The following is a 22,889-nucleotide window of genomic DNA, read 5'->3' on the forward strand; positions in this document are numbered from 1 at the left end:
TGGTTTTTCTTTGAAGATGTTTCACTTCTCATCCAACAAGCTTCTTCAGCTCTGACTGGATGGTGGGGAATGGAAGCATTTATACTCCTTGTATGTCATTTGCATTCTTTGACCATGACCTGGCTGACAGAGAATCTCCATAGACAGGTTCATGCTTATTGCTTTTGCTTAAGGAACCTATTAAATAGCTTGAATTCTTCAAAATTCATATTGTATGAATTACCCAAAGGCAACTTTCAACACACGTAACCCAATCATATTAAACAATTTTTTGTTTATTAGAAATTATCTTACATGCATAACTCTGAAACACCAAGGTGTATAAAAGTATAGCGGAAAAATACCTATGGAACACTTCAAGCACATGTGGACTTCAGAATCTTGTCCATGTTGTTGACAAAATCGTTTAAGAATTTTATCCAAAGCAATGGATCAGTACTAGGGGGAGAACAATTTCATTCATTCAATATTGTTTGCAGTATTGATATATTTCTATCTTCTTAATGTAAGGATTATAGAATTATCCCCCTTTGTCTCCATGTTCCAATTGTCTCCAGGAATGCATTTGACTACCAGGTGTGCATGAAAATGTTTTTGTGGAAGGAGGAAAGCTCAGTGTTTATTGGAAGTCAAGACTGGTTTTATCTTAAGAATCCTTCCAAATTAGCCCAAGCCTCACTCGACAGCTTTCAGCCCTAATTAACCTTCCCCTGCAGCCTGTGGGGTATAAAGTTGTTTCAGTCTGCTTTTAAATAAGAAAGCAGTAAGCATTCAAAAATTAAAGTTAGTGTCAAATTCCAGCTTTAGCATATGGAGACAGAAAAAAAAAAAACCTGACTACCCAAACACACATAATACAAAAACAAAGGTATTGCAGAAACTGTAGTACAAAATGTTTTATTGGCATGACAGATGAAATTCCAGATTATTTAACTTAACTGCTTGACTTTTACAAATGCTTTTGCAAAGATATTGGGTTGAATAGCTTTAGAGTGTTGTCAGTCAGTACCTAGCAATTTTTCAGGTAACCTTTTTCTTAAGGCATTTCTGTCTTTCATAAAGATATCCCTGGAAGAAGGAATACGAGGGTCCACTATGAATACTGAAAAAATGCACTCTGGGAAAAGAATGCAGGACAGAAGTTTTCCCCAGGGTGAAATGTCATTTCAGACAACATGTAAGAAAGAGGTAAATTTTTCATTTCCCAAGTTATTGCAGCTTCTTTCTTTCTTGATTATCGATTGTGTGTAGCTGTATTGCTAACAAGGAAGAAAATTTTCAGGGTAAAATAGCATAAATTCCTGGCAAGTCAATACTGGGAAAATAGGAGGAACTTTCCATAATAATTACAGGGAATGATATAATTAGAGGTGAGTTTAAGGGAGATTTCTCTCTAGCCCTTCCCCACCCCATCCCAAGATCAATAATCAGACTTTACTCTTAAGGATGGCTGTAGGATTTTTGCTTTTAACGAAAAAGGACACAGAATCCAAACAACAAACATAAATGAAACTATCCAATAGTACAGGTAACTGGAATATTTAATGCAGTTTCTCAGTGAAAATAACTGGACTGTAGTCTCAGTTCTTCCCATTATTGCCACATGCCATCCATTTTTCAGAAAGTGAACCCGTTTTTTTTTTTGCTTGGACATATATATATTAACTTTAAGCCACTTCTGTACAGAATTGTGCAACCCAAAGTATGAAATTTAACACTGAAATTCAGTATATAACTAGATAAAACTTTATTGTCCTAATGAAGTGATCCTCTTCGTAGGTAATTGGGATGTTGCACAGAATAGACTTTATTCATGAGAAACACTTTACAGGATCTCATGATATGGGGGGGGGGGGAGGAGGAAAAGCAGACCAAACTGCTTAGCTTTCCATGCAGAGAAATCTACATCAGACCTACTAGATGGAAATCCAATACAGACCAGCAATATGGACCTGCATACTAATCTTGGAGTATGTAAAACGATGCACATTTACAACTGGCTACACTAACAATGGGATATTGATAGACAACCTTTTGTTTCAAACCAGTTATCTGCTTCTGTATTCAGTGGAAGCACCCCATTTCCACCGAAGCATTCCATAGAGTACTACTTTTTTGTATATACAGGTATCTCTGGATCAGATCCAATATATTTATTTAAATTTTTATTATACACACCCATACCCACACACACACACTTTCTGTGGTGATCTCTTAATTATAACTAAGCAGAAAAGCATTTTCAGATTTTAAAAAAAGCGTTTATGAAGCTATCACCATTTACTTCTAAAGATCAATCAATATAATACAGGATAATATTTTCATTATAAACAGCTTGTTCGCATAAAAGTAAAACTGTGGTCCCATGGGTGTATCAGAACTGAGAAAATCATGTTAAAAATTATTTACACCTGTTGATGAGTTTTGTTTTTCAAGATAACTCATTAGGAAAGACAGAAAAGGAAACAAATCTTTATTTGCATTTTTTGGGTGTGTGCATGTTCCGAATTTCTTTTTTCTAGTCACAGATTGCCTCTGTTTGCCTTGTATTGCTGCTGCTGCTGCTGCTGCTGCATTTAATGTTCTGAGAAAACTGGCTGACTTTATTTCTGGGCACAGGAAGAAAAGATTTCACTCTTGAAATGCGGCTGCTGCTGCCACTCTTGAAAGACTCCTTTTTGGATTTATGGTTGCTGCATTCCGCAGACTGGCTGCTGCTGTTGAGAGGACAGACCCCAGGATTCTCATCCTGCAAACAGAATAATGTTTTATAGCATCACATGCATTTGCCCAAACAATAGCAAAGAAAGTACATCAGTCTCTGATTGAGCAGCCTGAATCACACAAAGTTTTTTTTACTGATGTTCTGAATCAGTGAAATGTGAGAGGTTTCTTTGGTGATAGATAGCAAGCCAAGGATGGTAAGAGCTCCTATGTGACGGGCATTAAGGGTCTTCCATAATGCAAAGCATCAGAAATGTTTATAACGTTGTGTTATAACTCTGGAAAGAACATTTATAAAATAATGTAGTGTTGATATACATATCATGAAAAGAATGATCTAAGACAGTGTTTCTCAACCTTGGTCATTTTAAGGTGGGTAGATTTTAACTCCCATGGTTGGCTGGGGAATTCTGGGAGTTGAAGTCCATAAGTCTTAAAAAGGCCAAGGTTGAGAAACAGTTACTTGGAGAAGGAGCCAACGTCGCAACGATACGGACGTGCGGTCTCGATGCTCTGAGACCTCAGCCAATACTTTTGCCACTGGATGGTCCAATCAGACCTAAACCATCCCGCAGAGATGGTGAACAGGAAGAATACGTCTTGCTGATCTCAGGGACATTGCAAAGTCCCTGATGGATCCAAGAGAAGTTCTTCAAGCCGGCGATAAAAAATCTAGCCATTAGGCTGATGAAGTCAGGACGGCTCCAAAACAGAAGGATATAGAAAGAGAAAGTGTTTCCAGCAGGTGAGGAATTTTTGCCGTTGTAAAAAAGACTGCCTATAAAAAACTTAAAGTTAATTTAAATTTGAGAACAAAAGAAATAAGTGGCGGAATTAAGCTTTGAATGGTTTTGGACAGTGGGTTATCTTACTTTTTAAATGCTATGTTCATGGATGGAATTTATGCAAGCCTTTTAAAATGAATGGATTAAGTTTTCTTCTTCTATTTTTTCTTTTATTGTTATTCTTTGTAACCTATGGACTAAAATTCTCCTTTTTCACTACTGTGGGTGTTTTTCCCCTTTCTTCTCTAACTCATTCAAGAATTTGACTTTTTTTAAACTTGGAATATAAAAAAGATACAAAAGGAAACAAAGAAAATTGTAACAACAGAGGGAAAGAAAAACACTGCTACTCGGAGGCTGGAAGTTTGTGTATTGGAAACAAAACACTCTTACTTTCTTCACTGATTACTCTGGCTTGGCACTTCACGGTCTCACTGTTTGTTTATAGAGAGTGATAAGAAGAAAAGCATACAGATGTTCTTTTGAAGTATATCTTTAACCAGAGAAAAGTGAAAAGAAGACCTTATTATGAATTTATGCTTAATCTTGTAAACACCTTGCAAGCCAGAGCAGCAGTGTTTGTCAGCTGGAGATAATGGCACAACTTCAACAGCAGAAAGAAATTTTAAGCCTGCAAAAGATATTGTTAGAAATTCAGAAATTATCAAATACATTTGAGAGAATGGAGAAGAAGTTGGAAAACCTAGAGCATCTAACAGTAAAATATGATGAAGAAGTTGGAGATGTTTATCAAGTGGAAAAAGTGGAGGTTAGTGTCTTAAAAACCGAAGAGGAAAATGACCATAAAGAAATTAAATCTGCTGATATCTATGGTGATTGGTTTGTCTGGAAATGGAAAGAGTGGAACACTGAAAGAGGAATTAAACGGAGGGGAACTCTACCCCGGATGGCAAGATACAGAAGAAGAAAAAACAAAAGAATTTATGGATTTAAAGAGAGAAATGTTATTAGCAACATCATTGATAACACCACTGACAATTAAAGATAAGCTGATTAAGGAAACAGAAGAAGGGCATTGAAATTACATAAGAGATTTAATAAGCAATGAGTTGCTAAGAGGAGTCCATACAAATTTGATTAAGGAGATGATTAGAGGACTGATACCACAAATGGCAGAAGACATGAGACTGTTTTGCTACTGGAAAGACACAGGTTGATAGATGGAAGTGCATAACTTAAAACTAGTTAAACTTAGTGAAATTTAGTGATAATAGATATAGTCTAATAAATAATTGATAATGATAATAATATATACATATGTATTGTTATGATAAATAATAATTGGATATGAATATTTGAATGGTACCCATGAAAAGAAGATTAGAAATCTTTTTGGTCATATATAAAGGCTAATAAAAAAGAACTAAGTTAAGTTTTGATTATTAGGGGGGAAATGTTATGATATAGGATACAGTCAAATAAAGGAGGGATAATGATAACAACGTATATATAGGTATGGGTACAACATAAGGAAACTAGATGTAAATTGCAAACAGTGATTTGGAAAGGAGGATTAGATTTTTGTTACTAAATATTATGGATGTTTAGCTGGAATAGGACATAAGGATTCAGTGTTATTGGAGGATCTTAGATATAGCAAATGAAATGCCAGTATGTGGTTATGTTTTAAATCTTGATATATTTTATGATGAAGGATGTTTAAACAATTGTAGTCAAATGAAAATGGAGATATGATGAGGGTAATATGTATAAATATCTGAGTTAAAATAATTGAGTTAATATGAATTATGGTTGATGACTGTGGAAGAGATGCACGAAAGTTTTTTGTAACCAACTGATACACTTTCTACAGTATGTAAAGAAGGAGGATACTTTGTGTTGTGTTTGTTTTTGAAAATTAAAAAAAAATATTAAAAAAAAGAGGCCAAGGTTGGGACACACACACACACACACCCCTACAATGTTTCAGAAAATTGCAAAACCGACATTCAGAGGAAACCAACGTGTTTCTTACTATGGATAATTAATTCGAAAAGACTTATCTATGATTAGTTTTATGTATGAAATGAGGCAAGTTGTTATATGTACAAAGGTAGAAACAGAAGTATCCACAATGGGGGAATAGACTGTGAAGATGGTAGAATTGCAGAAATGGCTAAGTGACTTGACAAGAAATGACTTGTTTGTTTAGGGAGGGAACAACTACTTTTATGAACGACTGAAAGCCCTTTGCGAAATTTTAACTGAAAAAGGATAAAAATGAAGTGGTGATTTTTGGATTTCTAAATTAAAAACAGAACATATATAGAGGGAAGTAAAGTATGTTAAATAATTTTGAAGGGGAAAAGTGATACCAAGCAAATCTATAACTGCTGTAAAGAAGATTAGAAACCACATCTTTAACTATTTTTTTTCCTTTTGCTTCATTTTCTATGGTTCTCAAAATGTTTTTTTATGTCTTTTCTTTCTTACCCTTTTCTATATTTTTGTGTTTATTTTTTAACTGTAAAAATGTATCTGATTAAAAACTATACACACAGATACAATCTTTGTTGACTCACCTAACGGAGCATCCCGATGTTTTGAAAAAGTCCAACCAAAAAATAAAAACAAACTGGTCCTGCAGTTAATTATAATTATATATAATTTTTCTGTAGCCAACATAACCAGAAATCATTTCCCTGAATGTTCCTAACTTCCATTTATGGATTTGGTTGGAATTTGGGGTTGTCTAAAATGTGAGGAAACCAACAATAGAGAACTAATGGGATAGTTCCCGCCTTAGCCAAGAAAGCCAACTGGGTGACTTCGGGACAGTCTCTCTCTCTCTCCCTCTCTTAGTCCAAACCACTTCATAGGGTTGTTATGAGGAAAATAGGTCCCTTGAATTATTTTGTAAAAATAATAAAAGTGGGATACAAACAAATAAAAATAAGGTCTGGCTTCTTTCCCTGTCATTCTGTAACTCACAGGTCACCTTAATGTTTTTGAATCCTAATGCTTCTCATGTTATCTCTACAATGGTAGAAAAACCACAGATGAAGAAAGAATGGGAAAACATGAATGGCAATAGTGAATCAATATATTACATTCTAACATGATTTGATGGGAATTGTAATCCAGAAACATGTAGCAGGTATAAATCTGTACTTTAAAGAATTGCAATACATTTTGCTTAGTTTCATATATAAATTATTAGGAAATGAACAGGATTTCTGCTGGTTTCAGATAATGCTGATTCTCTTTTCCACCATATCTTGAAGCTTGGAAAGGAGGATAATATTCCTATTTATATTTTTGAAAGGATGTCTCTTCTTCCGCTCTTTTGCCATCTTTCAAGTAGAGAATATGTTTGAAGAAGCAAGATGGAAGATGTATCTAGGTTCAGCCATCTGCTTTCTGTATTTCAGATTCTTTCAAAGCTTGCCTGCGGCTTTCTAATTTGGAGAGAAACCTGCTAATAAATGCATGACCTTCACAAGGAAAAGCTGAAAGCTGCTAAATGCTGCTGAGATTTCTTTGCATCAGAGCACAATTCTGGACATGATTCAGACACATTTTATTTCTTTTTAAGCAAGTAAGTCACTGTAACTAATTTTTATCTACAGTAGACGCAGTAACAGAAGCACTACTGCAGTAGTAATTAAATATATCCAAAAATTATATAGTTGTCATCTCGTTATTATGAGATCATGACACCTGTAAATTAAAGATGGAATTGTATTAATCTCATATTGTTTGGGTAAGAAATCATTCAGATATTGTATTGGGAGCATCACTTTCCCTCCAAATGAACAGAAATGTTATATTTTCTGAAGTAGCAGTGACTGGATTATTGTGGCTGTCCTAATGGAATGTTCCTTGTATGTGAGTTTTAATTTCTTCAGTTTAAGCAGCAGTGGTGGGAGATATTTTTAAAGATGACAGCAGGCAATTTTATCAAAAGTTCCATAAAATGTCTCCAGCTGATCTGCACATTTCTTCTGAACTCAGAGATATGATTTGAGCAGGTGTCACCATGACTAGTAGGGGCCTTTGCATAACTCCCATCAGCTATGATCATCCTGCATCAGAAAGCCCTGCTTGCAGTCATTGGTACCTTGGTCACCTCTTAGATTATATGGAGCTATGCTTGAAGACTACTGAAAAGCTACATTTGATCCAGTACTCAAAGGTTCTTCACATTTTATCTGGATCAGAACTAAATGTTTCTGGATGCAATTCAAAGTGGCTGGTTGACACCTTTGAAGTCCTACATGGTGAAGGACCCAAGCAGGACTTCTTATCCTAGCAATATGTATGCTAAGTGAGCACCTGTCTACCCTAGATGAGTTCAAATCTACCCTACCCTAGACGAGTTCAAATCACCAGGACCGGATGGATTACACCCCAGGGTTCTGAAGGAACTAGCAGACGAGATCTCAGAACCACTGAATTATATCTTTCAGAGATCCTGGACCACCGGGGAACTACCAGAGGACTGGAAAAGAGCTGATGTAGTTCCCATCTTCAAAAAAGGGAAAAAAATGGATCCAGGAAACTACAGACCTATCAGCCTGACCTCAATACCAGGAAAGATTCTGGAAAAAAATAATCAAGCAACAAATTAGCGAACATTTAGAAGCAAACAAAGTAATAGCCAAAAGCCAACATGGATTTGTCAAAAACAGATCATGCCAGACTAATCTTATTGCATTCTTTGATAATGTGACAAAATTAGTGGACCAGAGGAATGCCGTTGATATAGTTTACTTGGACTTCAGTAAGGCTTTTGATAAGGTAGACCATAACCTAGTACTAGATAAAGTAGAAGAATGTGGGTTAGACAGCATCACCACCAGATGGATTCGTAACTGGCTGACCAACCGCACTCAACGTGTAGTCCTCAATGGAACTGCATCTACATGGAGGGAGGTATGCAGTGGCTCTGTTTTAGGCCCAGTACTCTTCAACATCTTCATCAATGATTTGGATGAGGGAATAAATGGGGAACTCATCAAATCTGCAGATGACACCAAGCTGGCAGGAATAGCCAACACTCCAGAAGATAGGCTTAAGATACAGAAGGATCTTGACAAACTTGAACATTGGGCACTATCTAATAAAATGAAATTCAATGGTGAAAAGAGTAAGGTTCTACATTTAGGCAACAAAAACGGAATGCACAGGTACAGTATAGATGATACCTTGCTCAGTAGTAGTAACTGTGAAAGGGATCTTGGAGTCCTAGTGGACAACCATTTAAATATGAGGCAGCAGTGTGCAGCAGCTGCCAAAAAAGCCAACACAGTTCTAGGCTGCATCAACAGAGGATAGAATCAATATCATGTGTGAAGTGTTAATATCACTTTATAATGCCTTGGTAAGGCCACACTTGGAATACTGCATTCAGTTCTGGTCGCCATGATGTAAAAAAGATGTGGAGACTCTAGAAAGAGTGCAGAGAAGAGCAACAAAGATGATTAGGGGACTGGAGACTAAAACATATGAAGAACGGTTGCAGGAACTGGGTATGTTTAGCTTAAGAGAAAGAAGGACTAGGGGAGACATGGTAGCAGTGTTCCAATATCTCAGGGGTTGCCACAAAGAAGAGGGAGTCAAACTATTCTCCAAGGCACCTGAGGGTAGAACAAGAAGCAATGGGTGGAAACTAATCAAGGAGAGAAGCAACTTAGAAATGAGGAGAAACTTCCTGACAGAAAAAATAAATCAGTGGAACAGCTTGCCTCCAGAAGTTGTGAATGCCCCAACACTGGAAGTCTTTAAGAAGATGTTGGATAGCCATCTGTCTGAAACGGTATAGGGTTTCCTGCCTAGGCAGGGGGTTGGACTAGAAGACCTCCAAGGTCCCTTCCAACTCTTACTATTGTATTGTATTGTATTGTATTGCTGTTCAATTCCCCAAAGGCTCTAAGCATCTCACAAATAATACAAAAGTGGAATAGAAAGAATTAAAAGGAATCTCTCCTTTGTCCCTATAACAATCAATTTCCAAGTCACTGACAGTAGGACGGGAATCCTTACTTTTCCACTGGTGCTCTTCTCCTTTGGAACTCTGAGATAAAATGACCACCCAGCCTGTAGGGCTATAGAAAATTCTCCTGACCTGGCCCATTTCAGAAATCCTTCAGGAACTGACTTAAGAGATGGAGTCTCCCTACCACACTAAGCAACAATCTATGTTGTTTTGGGAACTGTATGCCATAAGAGAAGAATGATTCCATTTGGTTCTTGCAATAGACATCTATATTCTTCTAAAACCCATGTTCTCATGACCAAGCTACTTCAAATGGGTAAAGTTACAAAATGCATAGAAAACCTGCAACCCAGGGCTTCCAAGGAAATGACATTTGGTAAATTTTATAAAGCATGTTATGACATAAAAATGATCCTAAAACACTTTATGACATAAGACTAAATATCATAAAATATATCCTGTGCTAAAGTTTGCCTGTGCTATCCAGTAAGGGCTAATTTCAAGGCAGATCCATCTCTAAATGTCTCCCTAAATCTTTAAGAACTTTTCAAGTACATTAGAAGTGTTGCCATTGTTGAAAGCATTGAGAAATCTGGTCAATAAATATAGCTGAAACGATGACCCAAGAGCTTGTCTATTACTCTCTTTTTTTCATTCTGTCATTGCATGGGAGTACTGTATATGTAAAGAGACATGGTGGCTCAGTGGCTAAGACGCTGAGCTTGTTGATCAGAAAAGCCGGCAGTTCGGCAATTTGAATCCCTAACGCCACGTAATTGAGTGAGCTCCTGTTACTTGTCCCAGCTTCTGCCAACCTAGCAGTTCGAAAGCATGTAAAAATGCAAGTAGAAAAATGGGAACCATCTTTGGTAGGAAGGTAACAGCATTACATGTGCTTTCGGTGTTTAGTCATGCTAGCCACATGACCACGCAGCTCTCTTCGTAGAGCGCTGGCACTTCGGCTCTGAAATGGAGATGAGCACCTCCCCCTAGAGTTGGGAATGACTAGCACATATGTGCAAGGGGAACTTTTACCTTTACTGTATATGATGCTTAGAGGTATTTGTAGCTGAAGCAGTTTATAAGATATGTAAATTTTAAACAAATCAATAATGCAAAATTCCAGAATACATCTACCAGCTCAGTCACTGATGAACATTTCTGCACATTGCCTGCTTTTTTTTAAATTACAACCTTTCTCTCAATTTCCTCTGGATCTTCTTGTTTGCCTAAAACCAGAATCTCATAAAGGCCTCAGCCTTTCAGATGTTCTCGGTGTTTTGGATTTTTTTTGCAAATGTTTCTAAGTTGGACTCTCTGCTTGTCTCCTTCTGCCCTCTTTTCCAGATAAGAATTGGGGGGGCCGGGAAGTGTGTGTGGGAGGTTCGATAAGACAGCGAAGCCCTTCAACAACTCAACATCTTCTATTAGCCTTCCTCCTTCAGTTCAGGCAGTCATTTCCTTTACGTCTTCTTGGTTTCCATGACAATAGCAGCCATCTGGAAAGCTCACTGCATGACACCAGTGTATTTCAATGGCCAAAAACCAATGTTCTCCTCTAAATGCTGAGCTGCTCAACTCTTTTCTTCAGAAGATGTTCTTTTTAAAATGCTTTTTCTTGTCTCCTTGATAGAAAACATCTAATATACGAGGCCAATTTCATCTAATCGTTCCATAATTTTGTTATAGATACATGATAGTAAGTGATTCTATAATGGAGACAGTTTGGCCTCAATTATATAATCTATTAAATTTTTGCAATAAAGTGCTATAGCTATAGGACTTTGTTTAAAACCTTTAAAAATAGCAATTAATCCTGAATAGGATTACTAGATTATTAACTGGGATTGAACTATTGTATTTCACCCATAACATAGGCTCAGTTTAGCTCAGAACTATCGTACTTTTTTCAAATGTAAAGAGCTGAACATGCACTGCAAACTTCTATCACATGACCTGCAGCTTCATATGTACCTGCTGTGATGTGATGTTTGTATTCCTGACGTTTGCTGAAAAGACTGGATCCTTCTGAGGAGTGCTGATTGTCAGAAGCAACTCATCCTCTGAATCTATTATCTGTGAAAAATGGATAAGGCAAGAAGAGGGGAGGATCATTCTTACATTGGAATTCTTAAAATATAAAGCCTTACCAACAATATACTCATAGGGATACTGTATTAAAATACACCATTGCATGAAAGATTTATACATTTTTGTCTTGAATTACCAAATGTATTCCTAGCCTTTCATAAATATATGTTAAATGTTCTATCAATTTAAAATGTAATGTTTAAATAACATTGATAAGCCAATATTTCCTTTTCAAATTACTATATTTATTCAGTAAAGTCTTTCAAACTTTGGGTGAGAAAGTTTGTGATTCAGATTTTGTTTTGCAACTTTGGCTCCAGCCAAATAAATCCATGACATTGGCAAGAAATCTTTTTAGCACTGATAAAATTGCCTAGTTTGATAATGAAATGTCTGCAAGAAAACAACCAAGCTCAGGGAGCACAAAAACCTCACAAGAGTTTTGTTAGTGACATTTGGAAAGTCTCCTCATTGTGGGGTAAATTAATTTAGACAATATATATGAAATCTAAACACGGAGGAGACACACATATCTGGGTTTCCCCAATTCGCCATATGACAAATGCAATTTGTAAACAAAATCTTAACCCAATATAAAACCTCTGGTTGTCATCACTATTTAAATGTTTAAAACTTTCTGCATGATGACATCTGTCTGAGCATGAGTTAATTTATGCAATGCAAAATGAAATCTGAAACACTGAGGAGGAGACACACACTTGAAAAGAGGGAAGGGGCAATTAACTTCGGGAGGTAATTAGTTTTGTTCAATTGGTGCTCCAGAAGAAATAATACAAAGACATTTTGGGGACAGGCAATTTCTCACAGGTAAGTACTTCCACCGTACTCTACTATCCAGTTTTCAGGATTGCTGATAGCGAAGGTGCATTGTGTTTTGCTATTGCCTCTTCTTCCTCCCTCCCAAAAATACGAGGAAAGAAAATAGAATATAGAGAAACTTAGACCTGACTACTATTTGTGGAAGAGAATAATGCATACTTTACTGATGTCAGATTCCGATTTGCTTAAACAAATACTCTGAAGTTCCTGTAGAAAATCCACTTCATCATCTGAACCAATAGTCAGTCTCTGCTCCAGGTTTAACACACTTAATGGATCATCTCCGGGAGACCTTGGAAAGAAAAAAGAAGAAGAAAAAAATATGTTGGAAAAGATATCAGATGACAATCTATAAAATGGAATTAAGAAGATGTTGTTTATAATAGAGAAAGTATACAGGGTAAGTTAATTAGATTCATGTAATAAAAACCCAATCTGAGACGATTTTTAGTTGGCTGAAAGAATTTCAATTCAAAGGAACTCGTTGTTTTTTCAAAACAGGTTTCAAAATAATACCATTCGAAGATAATATACGTGGCTCAGAGTTAAACTGTGGAGTCCTTGGTGCTGTCTTAGCTTGATTCTTCACTTGCAGACATTCCATCAGAGGTAATATCATCAGTTCTAGTGAGTGCCAGAGAGCAAATCACACACCCACTACACTGATGATGTTATCTACTCAGGTAATGAAATGTCTGAAAGCAAACAACAAAACCCAGAGATCACTAAGGACTTCACAAAAATATTTAGTAGTTTATAAATAGAAATCTATTTCAGATGGAAATGAAATATACAGTAGCTGATTATCAATCCAAATGGAATATTTTGGAAAAAAACAGTTTGCACATACTTTATTCATATCTAAAACTATCTACTAGGGAAGAAGAAAACAACAACTTGCTACCGTTTCTGGTCATCCTGATCAGCAGAGACAACAATGGCAAACTAGAAATGCAAGTCAACAGAAAAACCAACCATACTAACCAGGTGCTCCACTACCAAAGCAACAACTCAACCTTCCGCAAGACAAGCTGTGTAAGGACTTTATTCAAATGAGCCCAAACACACTACAGCAACACAGAACAGCAGAAAAAGGAAATGGAGCATCTATACAACACATTCCAGCAAAATGGATATCCACGCAACTTTATCAAAAAATCCCTGACCACTCAAATCAATTCAACAAAACAAACACAAACACCAAAATGAATTACACTGCCATTCATCAAGAATATCTCACAAACCACAAATAGACTACAACAACCACATGGAATCAGGGTAGCACACAAGCCAACTAAAGACTTTCAAAACATCCTAAGCAGATCAGAAGACCCAACAATCCCAGAAGAAAAAACAAGAGTCATCCACAACATACAATGTAAGGACTGCAACAACCACTACGTAGGACAAACAGGAAAAAGACTGGGAGAATGCTTCCTTGAATACCAAGGCAGTCAGAAGACATGGCAAAAATTCTTTAATTTCACAACATATAGATAGATTTAACCATAGTTTCAATTGGGAAAATGTGACAATCCTAGACCAGGCCAAGTCCAAAAATGCCAGGGAATTTCAGACCAACAATCAAGTAAACAATATTCCAATCAAGAAACTGCACACGAGCCATCAATAAATAGCCCAAGCAAAGAATCTCTAAAACTGCCCCCACTCATACATTAATATTGGGATACTAATAGAATAGAATTTAATTTAGTAGAATTTTCCAATATGATATTCACAGTAAAATATTCACATTTTCCCCACTGATTTTTTAAATTTTTTTGCAATATTTTAGCACTATTGGAAAGATTTTTATATTTGCAAAAGAGAACATGGTCTTAAATACAAAATCCAGCCATCATACTAAAATTGTGTACGGGGTATTGACTGCTATAATTTCCGTGCAATAATGGAGAAACATACACTAGGTGACAAGTACGATGTATTGATTTATTCAATGGCTAGAAAACTATAATCTGAAATCTCCTTGAGGAGGGACCAGACATCACATGCAAACACAAAACTTACTTTTTTTCTAAGGAAGATACTTTATTCCCATTTTCCTTCAATATATTACTTGATTTAATACCTATGGGAGAGAAAGGATTGTAAGTCAGAAACTCATATTTTATGCCCATCTTTTTTTTAATCTTTGAATAGGTTGCAACTATCCCTGGACAAGTATGAAAATTTATGTTCCAAAGTTACTTTAAGCAGAGTTGATAAAAAAGGTAAAAAAAAATGAAAGCCCTTAACTGGGTTTTTTAAATGCCAATGAGTTTTCATTCAAGTGTCCAAATAAATTATCCCTGTTGCCTCTCAATTTCCACCAATATTTTACCTTCTGCACTTCCCTCCACCTTACTCCAGGACTGGGCTGATGAGTGGAGTGACTTCTTACGCGGACTTGTGTTTGCTTTTCTCCAAGCAACATTTTCTCCTTTTTTCTTGGTGCAATTCTTATAGTTTGATACCATAGAGAGAGGAAAGTTTCCTCCTTTAAAATCTGCAATGTACAACTCCATTTCTGTAACAATGGAAATGAAAGAAGCAGGTGACAATACAGTGGTCCAATGTGGTTGCCAAAGTATTAAGTAAGTGCAGTGCGGTTGTCAAGGTATTAAGTCTTTTGTTTAAAAGTGTATTTTTCCCACTTAGTTTCATTCTGGCTTTACTTTCACTCTAAGCTCATGAACCCAAGGATTAACAAAAAAAAGCTTATACAAAGAAAACTAAAGATCACAACAGCAAAAGTAAATGTTCCAGAGATTTACACATTTCCCACAGTTTACCTGATCTGGGAAGAGGGCATCCATGCAGAACTGCTTTATTTAACAAGATGCTGAGTGCAGCTTTCACTACTGCCTGCTGCCCTTGGCTTGGACGTTTTTTGACTGCCATTTGTCCAGGTGTGAGTGGTCTTCTGAGAGAAGCTCTGGAGAGAATTGCTTCTTGAACTCGGGGAGCAATAATGGCATTCCACAATTTTGACATCCACCTTGAAGCAGAACGGAAAAAGAATAGGACGAAGAGATAACTGTCATTTCCAGATACTGGTGCAAATATAAATAAAAGGGTAGTGCTAACACAGCTCTAACCAGCAGTCTGCTATTCAAATGACAATGCTTTTATCTATAGTAGTTTATTCAATGTGGCAGCATGTATATTTTGTTATTTTTCCCAGCAAGAGTGAGATTCACTAAAAAAAAGTACTCAAAGAAGCAGCATAATTTTGACAAAGTATTAGTTGCAGTTTGGGGTCATAAATCAGCATCAAAATGTTATCTGACTCAAAGCACTGATTCTTCGAACTGCTAAGGAATTAGTTGTCCAAAGCTGTTGAAGGGGAAGGGAACTCTGACATCGTACTGGCACAAAAAAAAAGCCTGGGCTGTAAAACCAATGGATTATAGAAAAGGAATATGTTGGTCATTAAAAAAAAAAGAATTATATTCCAACTTTTATTTAGAACGAATGAAGGCAGATACTTGACTTTACAACAGTTTGTTTAGTAACCATTTGAAGTTATAACGGGCCTGGAAAAAGTGACTTATGACCGTTTTTCACATTAACAACTGCACCCCCATAATCACACAATCAAAATTTGGATGCTTGCCGGCTGGCCTGTATTTATGACTGTTGTGGCGTCCTGTGGTCATGTGATCACCTTTTGCAAGTTTCTGACAAGCAAAGTCAATGGAAGAGTCAGATTCACTTAACAACCAAGTTACTGATTTAACTGCAATGATTCACTTAACAACTGTGGCTTCTCTCCATCAAAGGTTGCCTGAGGATGGGCTCCAGCACGAGTCCGAAAGCTCTGAATACTAAACCTCTGGTGATTGACCCTGATTGGATGCTTTTATTTAGTAGTTCGGGTGGCTGCATACACAGCACTCCTTTCTTTTTTCCTCCTGTAATCATTAATTTGTGAAGTAGGTGGGCAGGTCAAGAAAAGAATAATTAGTCAAGGTAAATCAGAGCATTTCTACGGTGAAGGTAGAATCTTACCGTATTTTTGGTGTATAAGACGCCCCTTTTTCCCTCAGAAAAGAGGCTGAAAATCTGAAAGTCTTATACACTGAATACGGCATTTTTTTGCCTCCTGAAACCCCGCCCCTTCACCAAAATGCCCATGCATAGCTTGTAGAAGGCTTTCAGAGAGCTCCTGGGGGTTGGGGAGGGCAGAAATGAGCAAAAAAAATTGTTGTGTATGTTGCATTTGAACAAATCTGCCTTCCCTAATTCACAAACAGGGAATTAATTCTCTTCACAAAGAGAAGAGTTAAACTGAACGCTGTACTTCCTGCATTTAATTTTCCTCCAACCTCAGTGTTTATAACTCCTTATTTCATAACTAAGCTTGTGGATCATTATAAGAGATACCTTGGGCTAAAATATTTTACATTTAATGAAGTGCACTGCTGAAAGCTTATGCTGTGATAGATTTACTAGTCTTAACAAAACCATAAGCCTTCTTCTGACAGATAGAGGCAAGCGGTTACATTAACCATCCCTCTAAGAAAGCTCCTTTTGGCTGTGTTTCAAAATATTCCTCATGACCAGCTTATAAATTGAAATGGAAAAAGTCTGAATTAAAGACAAAAAGAGAAGCATTGATATATTAGAACTTTTAAATACATCTAACGTTCATGGGAAGTGAACCAGTATCAACACCGGTAGTAACCCACCCCTGAAGCTTAATATATCAGCAATGCTGACATTTGTGAGACAAATACATGCTTAGCCATTTTTCTGCTTGTTTATTTTTAGCGTCTTGTTTTATTTATCAAGAAAATAAATATTTAAACAGAATACTGTTTTTGACAGTCACTCACCACCTTTGAAAAATCCTTACTAAGGTGATTTTTTCCACTTTCTTTCTTCCATAACATGCTGAGGCATAAAATATAATTTTTCATCTTTAGAGCAAAAATTCCCAAAAGATCCATCCTTATCCCAAATTTAAAGTCTGAGAATTGAGGCTGACAGAGAGGCTTCTGATAACAGCCATCTGTATGCTACAGTTCAGCTATTAAATCCATTCGAAAGTCTTAAAAGCAATGTTAGCTATGATGGCCAAAAGTAAGCAGGACTTGCTCACCATACTATCCATCTTACTAATGGAAGGCAGAAATGCCCAGCGCTTTGGAGCAAAGGACCACAACTCATCTCTGATGAACAAGATCAGGCAAAAGCTAGAATTTGATTTAAAGTAATTAAATGTTTTAGTATGATTACTTCCTAGTATTTTATGCTTTCCCTTTGAGAATATTAAAAAGTAACAGCTTAAGAAACATCTGTTCTGTCAGAGATTTGGTTAAGCTTATCTCAACCCTACCCATCTGATCCAGTCTGGCACAGTGATCCTAGTTTTTTTTTAAACTTAGTCAATATTTTAATATGACTAATAATTTTGATGTATTGTAATTGCATTGTAAGCTGCTTAGAGTCATATGATGGAAGCGGCATAGAAGAAATGATAATAAATAAAATTTTACTGAATGTTATTAAATGTTTTAAAAATTATATACTAGTATTAAAAACTTAATATTTTGAGATTGTTTGTAAGAATAAAAATGTTGGGGTAAAAATAAATGATAAAATTCAGCAGCAAGTTTTAGATGGCTTCTGGATTATTAGATTTTGGAACCTGTATATAGCTCTGGGATCACAAGTGGTCAAGAGTGGTTCTTTACCTTACCTTATCTTATTATCTTTTACACATGTCATATAAATGTATACTGAATGATACACTCTGCTGCAAGGGCTTTAAAAAAACCCTCTAATAGAAAACTAAGATTTGTGGTTTGTGGAATTTTGTCTAAGGACCCTATATTGGCATTTGCACAAACCTCAAAAACTAATAAATATATATTAATCAATGATAAAAGTAAAAAAAAAATATTTTGGGGGAGTTCCTAAAATGATGGAACTTATTATCCATATAGCAGCTATGAATTAATGAATGCTGAGTTCTAATTTTCTGAAAATAGAATTAAATATAAATATTGAAATTTAAAATCCTTATCTCCTCTCCTCTCCTCTTACCTAATAATCTTACCTAATGTTACCTTACCTTATCTTATTTTGGTTATCTTTTACACGTCATATAAATGTATACTGAATGATACCCTTAAAATATATGTATATGTTGATTAATATACTTTTAATAATATTTAGTGACAAATAGCTAGTTAGTTAGTTACCAATAGTTAGTTAGCTAATTAGGTATCTTTGAACCACTCTTGATTGTTGGTGACTTTTGGAAAAAGTCCATGCAAATTTATGCGGGGGGGCTTTCGAGACCCTCAAGGCGCACAAAGCCCTTGTCCAAGCCTCCCAGTCTGACAATCAGCCGCATCCAGCCTCGGTGACTGATGGAGCGACCACATCCACTGCAGCAGGCAATGGCAGAACTGGTTTTGCACAAGCAGCAGCTTCCGCAGTCCCAGCACCAACTATTTCTACCTGGGCAAAAGTAATATATTAACCACGTTAATGATTGAGCAAAGAGTGATTAATTAGAGGGCTGGAACATACTGGAGATTAAAATGTTTTAAAGGATGGGATGGCATTAATAGGAATTATATAAAAGACCTACTTCACTGTTGCATGACTGTGACCAGGCATCACTGGACAACAAAGAAAATGTCTGGGCCCAACAAGAGCTTCAGGTGCACCAAGCCGTGACAAACATGAGTTCAGTTGATCCCACACTGTAAGAGTCCACTCAACCATCTTGCACACAGGATCACAAGGAGGCGGCATTTGTCCCCTGAACTACATAGAATAGAACAAATGATTACTTTTTTATGATAATCTTATGTTGCTCTTTAAAGAAAGTAAGAAATTTCCATTTGCATTGCAAATCACAGGAAATAACAATTTTAAAAAGATTTTGGGAGTAAGTTAGCACCTGGGAATTTACTGTTTGATAATTAGCTTCAAGTTGTGATTACCAGTACAAATATCTTCCTTTAAAATACGTTACAAATACTGTATTTATCCCAAAGAGGAATAGTTCTAAATTCAAAATGATTTGCTCTTGCCCTGTCCCCACCCTAAATGCAGAAAAAGATGACACAAAATTTAAAACTCAAGCACAAGGTGCTGTTTCTCAATTACTGCTTTGTAACCAAAGGTAGCATAATCCTTCTTCATGTTCCAGAAGTTCTTTCTTTTAAAATATTTATTTGATGAATAGTTAATTGTTGCTAAGTTTTAAAAAATAATTCAACATTGTTTATTCTTGTATATTTGTTGTACTTCTACCATTACTGCTGCTGCTACTCTGTGTGTCTTATAGTATTGATTTTTAATTATATTTACCATGGATGCATTAATTATCTGAATATTTATTGGATTTCTGTTTTAAATAAAATGAAATACACCAAGCAAAACAAATGACAACAATTTTTTTAGATGCTCGGAAAGCTTTTGATAATGTAAGCTGGCAATTATGATACATCAATTAAATTCCATTGATTTTGGGGAAAAGATATAAATGTAATTAAGACGATATACCATAAACAAAAAACAAAAGTAATTGTAAATGGGGACTATACAGAGAATTTTAATATAAAGAAAAGCACAAGACAAGGATATCTGCTATCACCTTTACTATTTATATTGACTTTGGAAGTCTTGAACAGGAACATCAGACAAGATCCAGAAATTAAAGGAATGGAGATAAGAGAGGAAAGATATAAACTACAAGTGTTCGGAGATGATTTGTTATTCATTACAGAAGAACTGTTGGAGACAATTCCTAAACTATTAAAAAAGATAGAGGAGTTTGGAGAAGTAGCAGGACTGAAGATAAACAGAGGAAAAAACCTAAAGTTATAGTCAAAAACCTCACACAGAAACAAAAAGAACAACTGGAAGAAACAGTGGACTTTCAAATAGTTAAGAAAGTTAAATATCTGACAATATATTTAACAGCAAGATGTGCAATCATAAAAGTAGATAATAATATGAAATTATTTAACCAAATAAAATTAGATTTGGAAAAATTGATAATCTACATCTATCAATGTTGGGAAGGATTGCTACTGTAAAAATGAATATCCTACCAAAACTATTTTTCCTGTTCCAAACAGTGAAAAGAAATTCTTTGATGATTTGAACACATTGATCTTGAAATTTATTTGGCAAGGGAAAAAAGAGTTAAATTGAAAATGTTACAAGAATCTAAAGAAAATGGAGGATTTGGACTACCCGATTGGTTTTTATATTACCAAGGATGTGTTATAACATGGCTAAAAGAATAGATAACCCTCAGACACAAAAAACTATTATATTTAGAAAGACATGATCTACAACAGGGATGGCATGCTTTCTTTTGGTATGAGAAGAATAAAATTCATAGATACTTTCAAAATAACTACATAAGATACTCACTATTTGTCTGAGAAAAAATAAAAGCTAAGATCTATTTGAGAATCCCAGAATGGCTCTCAACGATGGAAATGTTCACCAAATCTGGTGAAGTTTGAAAAAATTGTGACATATAAAGACATTTTTGACACTGAAGAGAAATTAAAATCTATGCAAGAACTTGAAGTCTAGGGTATTAAGTTATCATGGTGGCCTCAATTGAAAATACAATCTAGATATGATAAAGACATGAACATGAACAGCTTTTATAAAGGAGACAGTTGCCTTTGATGAGATATTGTTGAATTCTGTTGAAAACTAATTTAAAAATATCGTGGTTTTTTTTTTTTACTAAATCAGAAAATGGAGGATGGACAAGTAAAAGACACAATGATATAGTGGGGAAAAAACTTTAGATATAATATAGAATTAGAGAAATTGCAAAACTTATGAGAAAGAAACTATCAATTAACAATGGCAACTTCTTATAAGGAAAACTTATAGAAAATATTTTATAGATGGCACTTACCACCTGCTAGGTTAGCTAAAATGTTTAAAAATATGTCTAGCAAATGTTGGACATGTAACCAAAAAACAGGGATACATTACCACATATGGTGGACCTGTGTTAAAGCACAGACTTACACTGAAGATTAAAAAGAAAGACGATACAGATTACCAAACATGGAACTCATTCTACCAGTGGTTGGAAAAAAGGGGTGAAGAATAAAAATGTAATGTAAATTGCTAAGGAAATAAAATAACCCAGACAACATGATGTTTACTAACCACTAACAAAATGTAAACAACAGAAAATCAATAAAACTTAAAAAAAATAGTTTGGCATGCAGAAAAAGGTATTTGCATCTAAGCAGATAGAACACAGGGAGCTGACTCTAGACCCAGCAGAGTTCTCTCTCTCTCTCTCTCTCTCTCACGCACACACACACACACACACACACAGAGAGAGAGAGAGAGAGAGAGAGAGAGAGAGACAGACAGACAGACAGAGAGAGCTTGCAACACAACTGATTTTGACTGGAAGTTGATCAAAAGCTGCATTGGTGAGCCTTGCTTAGTCAGGGAGCTTAATGGAGCTTCTATATAAAAAGGGGAGGCTTTGGCTTCTGTACCAAAAGATGATTGACAGGCAGCTTGAGAGATTTGTTAGTAGGTTCCTAGAGATCTTTGGCTGCCAACAGTGTATGCAGAAAAGGTGGAGCAGGTCATCTTTGGTAGATCCCAAAGGCGGCCTTCACCTCTCTGAGAATTCTATTGACTGTATGACTCCATCTAGAGTCAAAGGTCACCAACTGCCAGTGGTCACTGAGGAAAGCGAAGATGTTTTCAAAGACGTAAGTAGGTCTTCAGAAAGGCTGTTCTAAAGAGGTTCTCAACGTTTTTTCTGTTTGGGAGGTGGAAGGTTTGTCCGTGAGCCTTTTCTCTAGGATGGGGAAACTGAGAGGGGGAAGGTAGGGAAGGGATGCCCTCAGGACTGGGCTCCTTCACAGAGATTTACACAGAAGGAGCTTCTGTCTTTGCCCAAATGCTCTCCCTGTCCCAGAAACAGAGCAGGTAGAGCAGGTAAGAGTCTGAAAATGGGTATTTACTCCATTCCATTCCGTTCCTTTTCTTAGGTTCCTGAGATTTCGAGAGCGATGTAGGAAAGTCTTCCAATGCTGTTTGAGGACAAAGAAAAGGAAGGCCAGGCCAGCAAGTCTTTCAAACTTGACTTTGGAGGTCTCTAGCAATCTTTCTGGCCAAAGGAAGATCAAAGTTATTATCCAGATGGAACTCCACAAAGTGGAGCAGCATGGTGAATAAACATTTTGGATTGGAAGGGGATGGAAAGGGAAAGAGCTCCTTTAGGAGTGGCATGTAAGCATCTAGAGGAGCCCCTTCTGCCCCTTCCTATATTCTAGGTTGCACTTAGGGGCTGGGCAGAACCAAATGGCTCCTGACCCCCTAAGCATCCCTCCTCATGAAGCTTCTGAATCCACATTAACTTTCCACAAGTTTTATGCTTCCATGAGACTCTTCTGGGAACGTTCAAATCTATATACTGGGAACTGGGGAGGGAGCATATAGAGAATGCAGTTTCAGGTCTT

The 22,889-nt window shown here is 36.2% G+C and overlaps 1 protein-coding gene across 3 annotated transcripts in view; it reads right to left on the reverse strand.

Annotated features, from left to right (window-relative positions):
• Positions 1 to 259: 259 nt before the first annotated feature.
• The window catches only part of CTTNBP2 (cortactin binding protein 2), a 135,350-nt gene continuing 112,720 nt past the window's right edge, over positions 260 to 22,889 (reverse strand). For all 3 annotated transcript variants that reach the window (XM_081957094.1, XM_081957095.1, XM_081957093.1), the window contains 7 exons: positions 19,004 to 19,182; positions 15,192 to 15,397; positions 14,741 to 14,926; positions 14,428 to 14,488; positions 12,559 to 12,691; positions 11,443 to 11,544; positions 260 to 2,749 (listed from right to left, as the gene is read on the reverse strand). In XM_081957094.1, coding sequence (XP_081813220.1) covers positions 2,519 to 2,749; positions 11,443 to 11,544; positions 12,559 to 12,691; positions 14,428 to 14,488; positions 14,741 to 14,926; positions 15,192 to 15,397; positions 19,004 to 19,182 — 1,098 coding nt within the window. In that variant the 3' untranslated portion in view covers positions 260 to 2,518. The remainder of the gene's footprint in view (positions 2,750 to 11,442; positions 11,545 to 12,558; positions 12,692 to 14,427; positions 14,489 to 14,740; positions 14,927 to 15,191; positions 15,398 to 19,003; positions 19,183 to 22,889) is intronic.

The sequence above is a fragment of the Natrix helvetica genome (genome assembly GCF_964273705.1).
Source record: "Natrix helvetica genome assembly, chromosome: 6".
NCBI lineage: Eukaryota > Metazoa > Chordata > Lepidosauria > Squamata > Natricidae > Natrix > Natrix helvetica.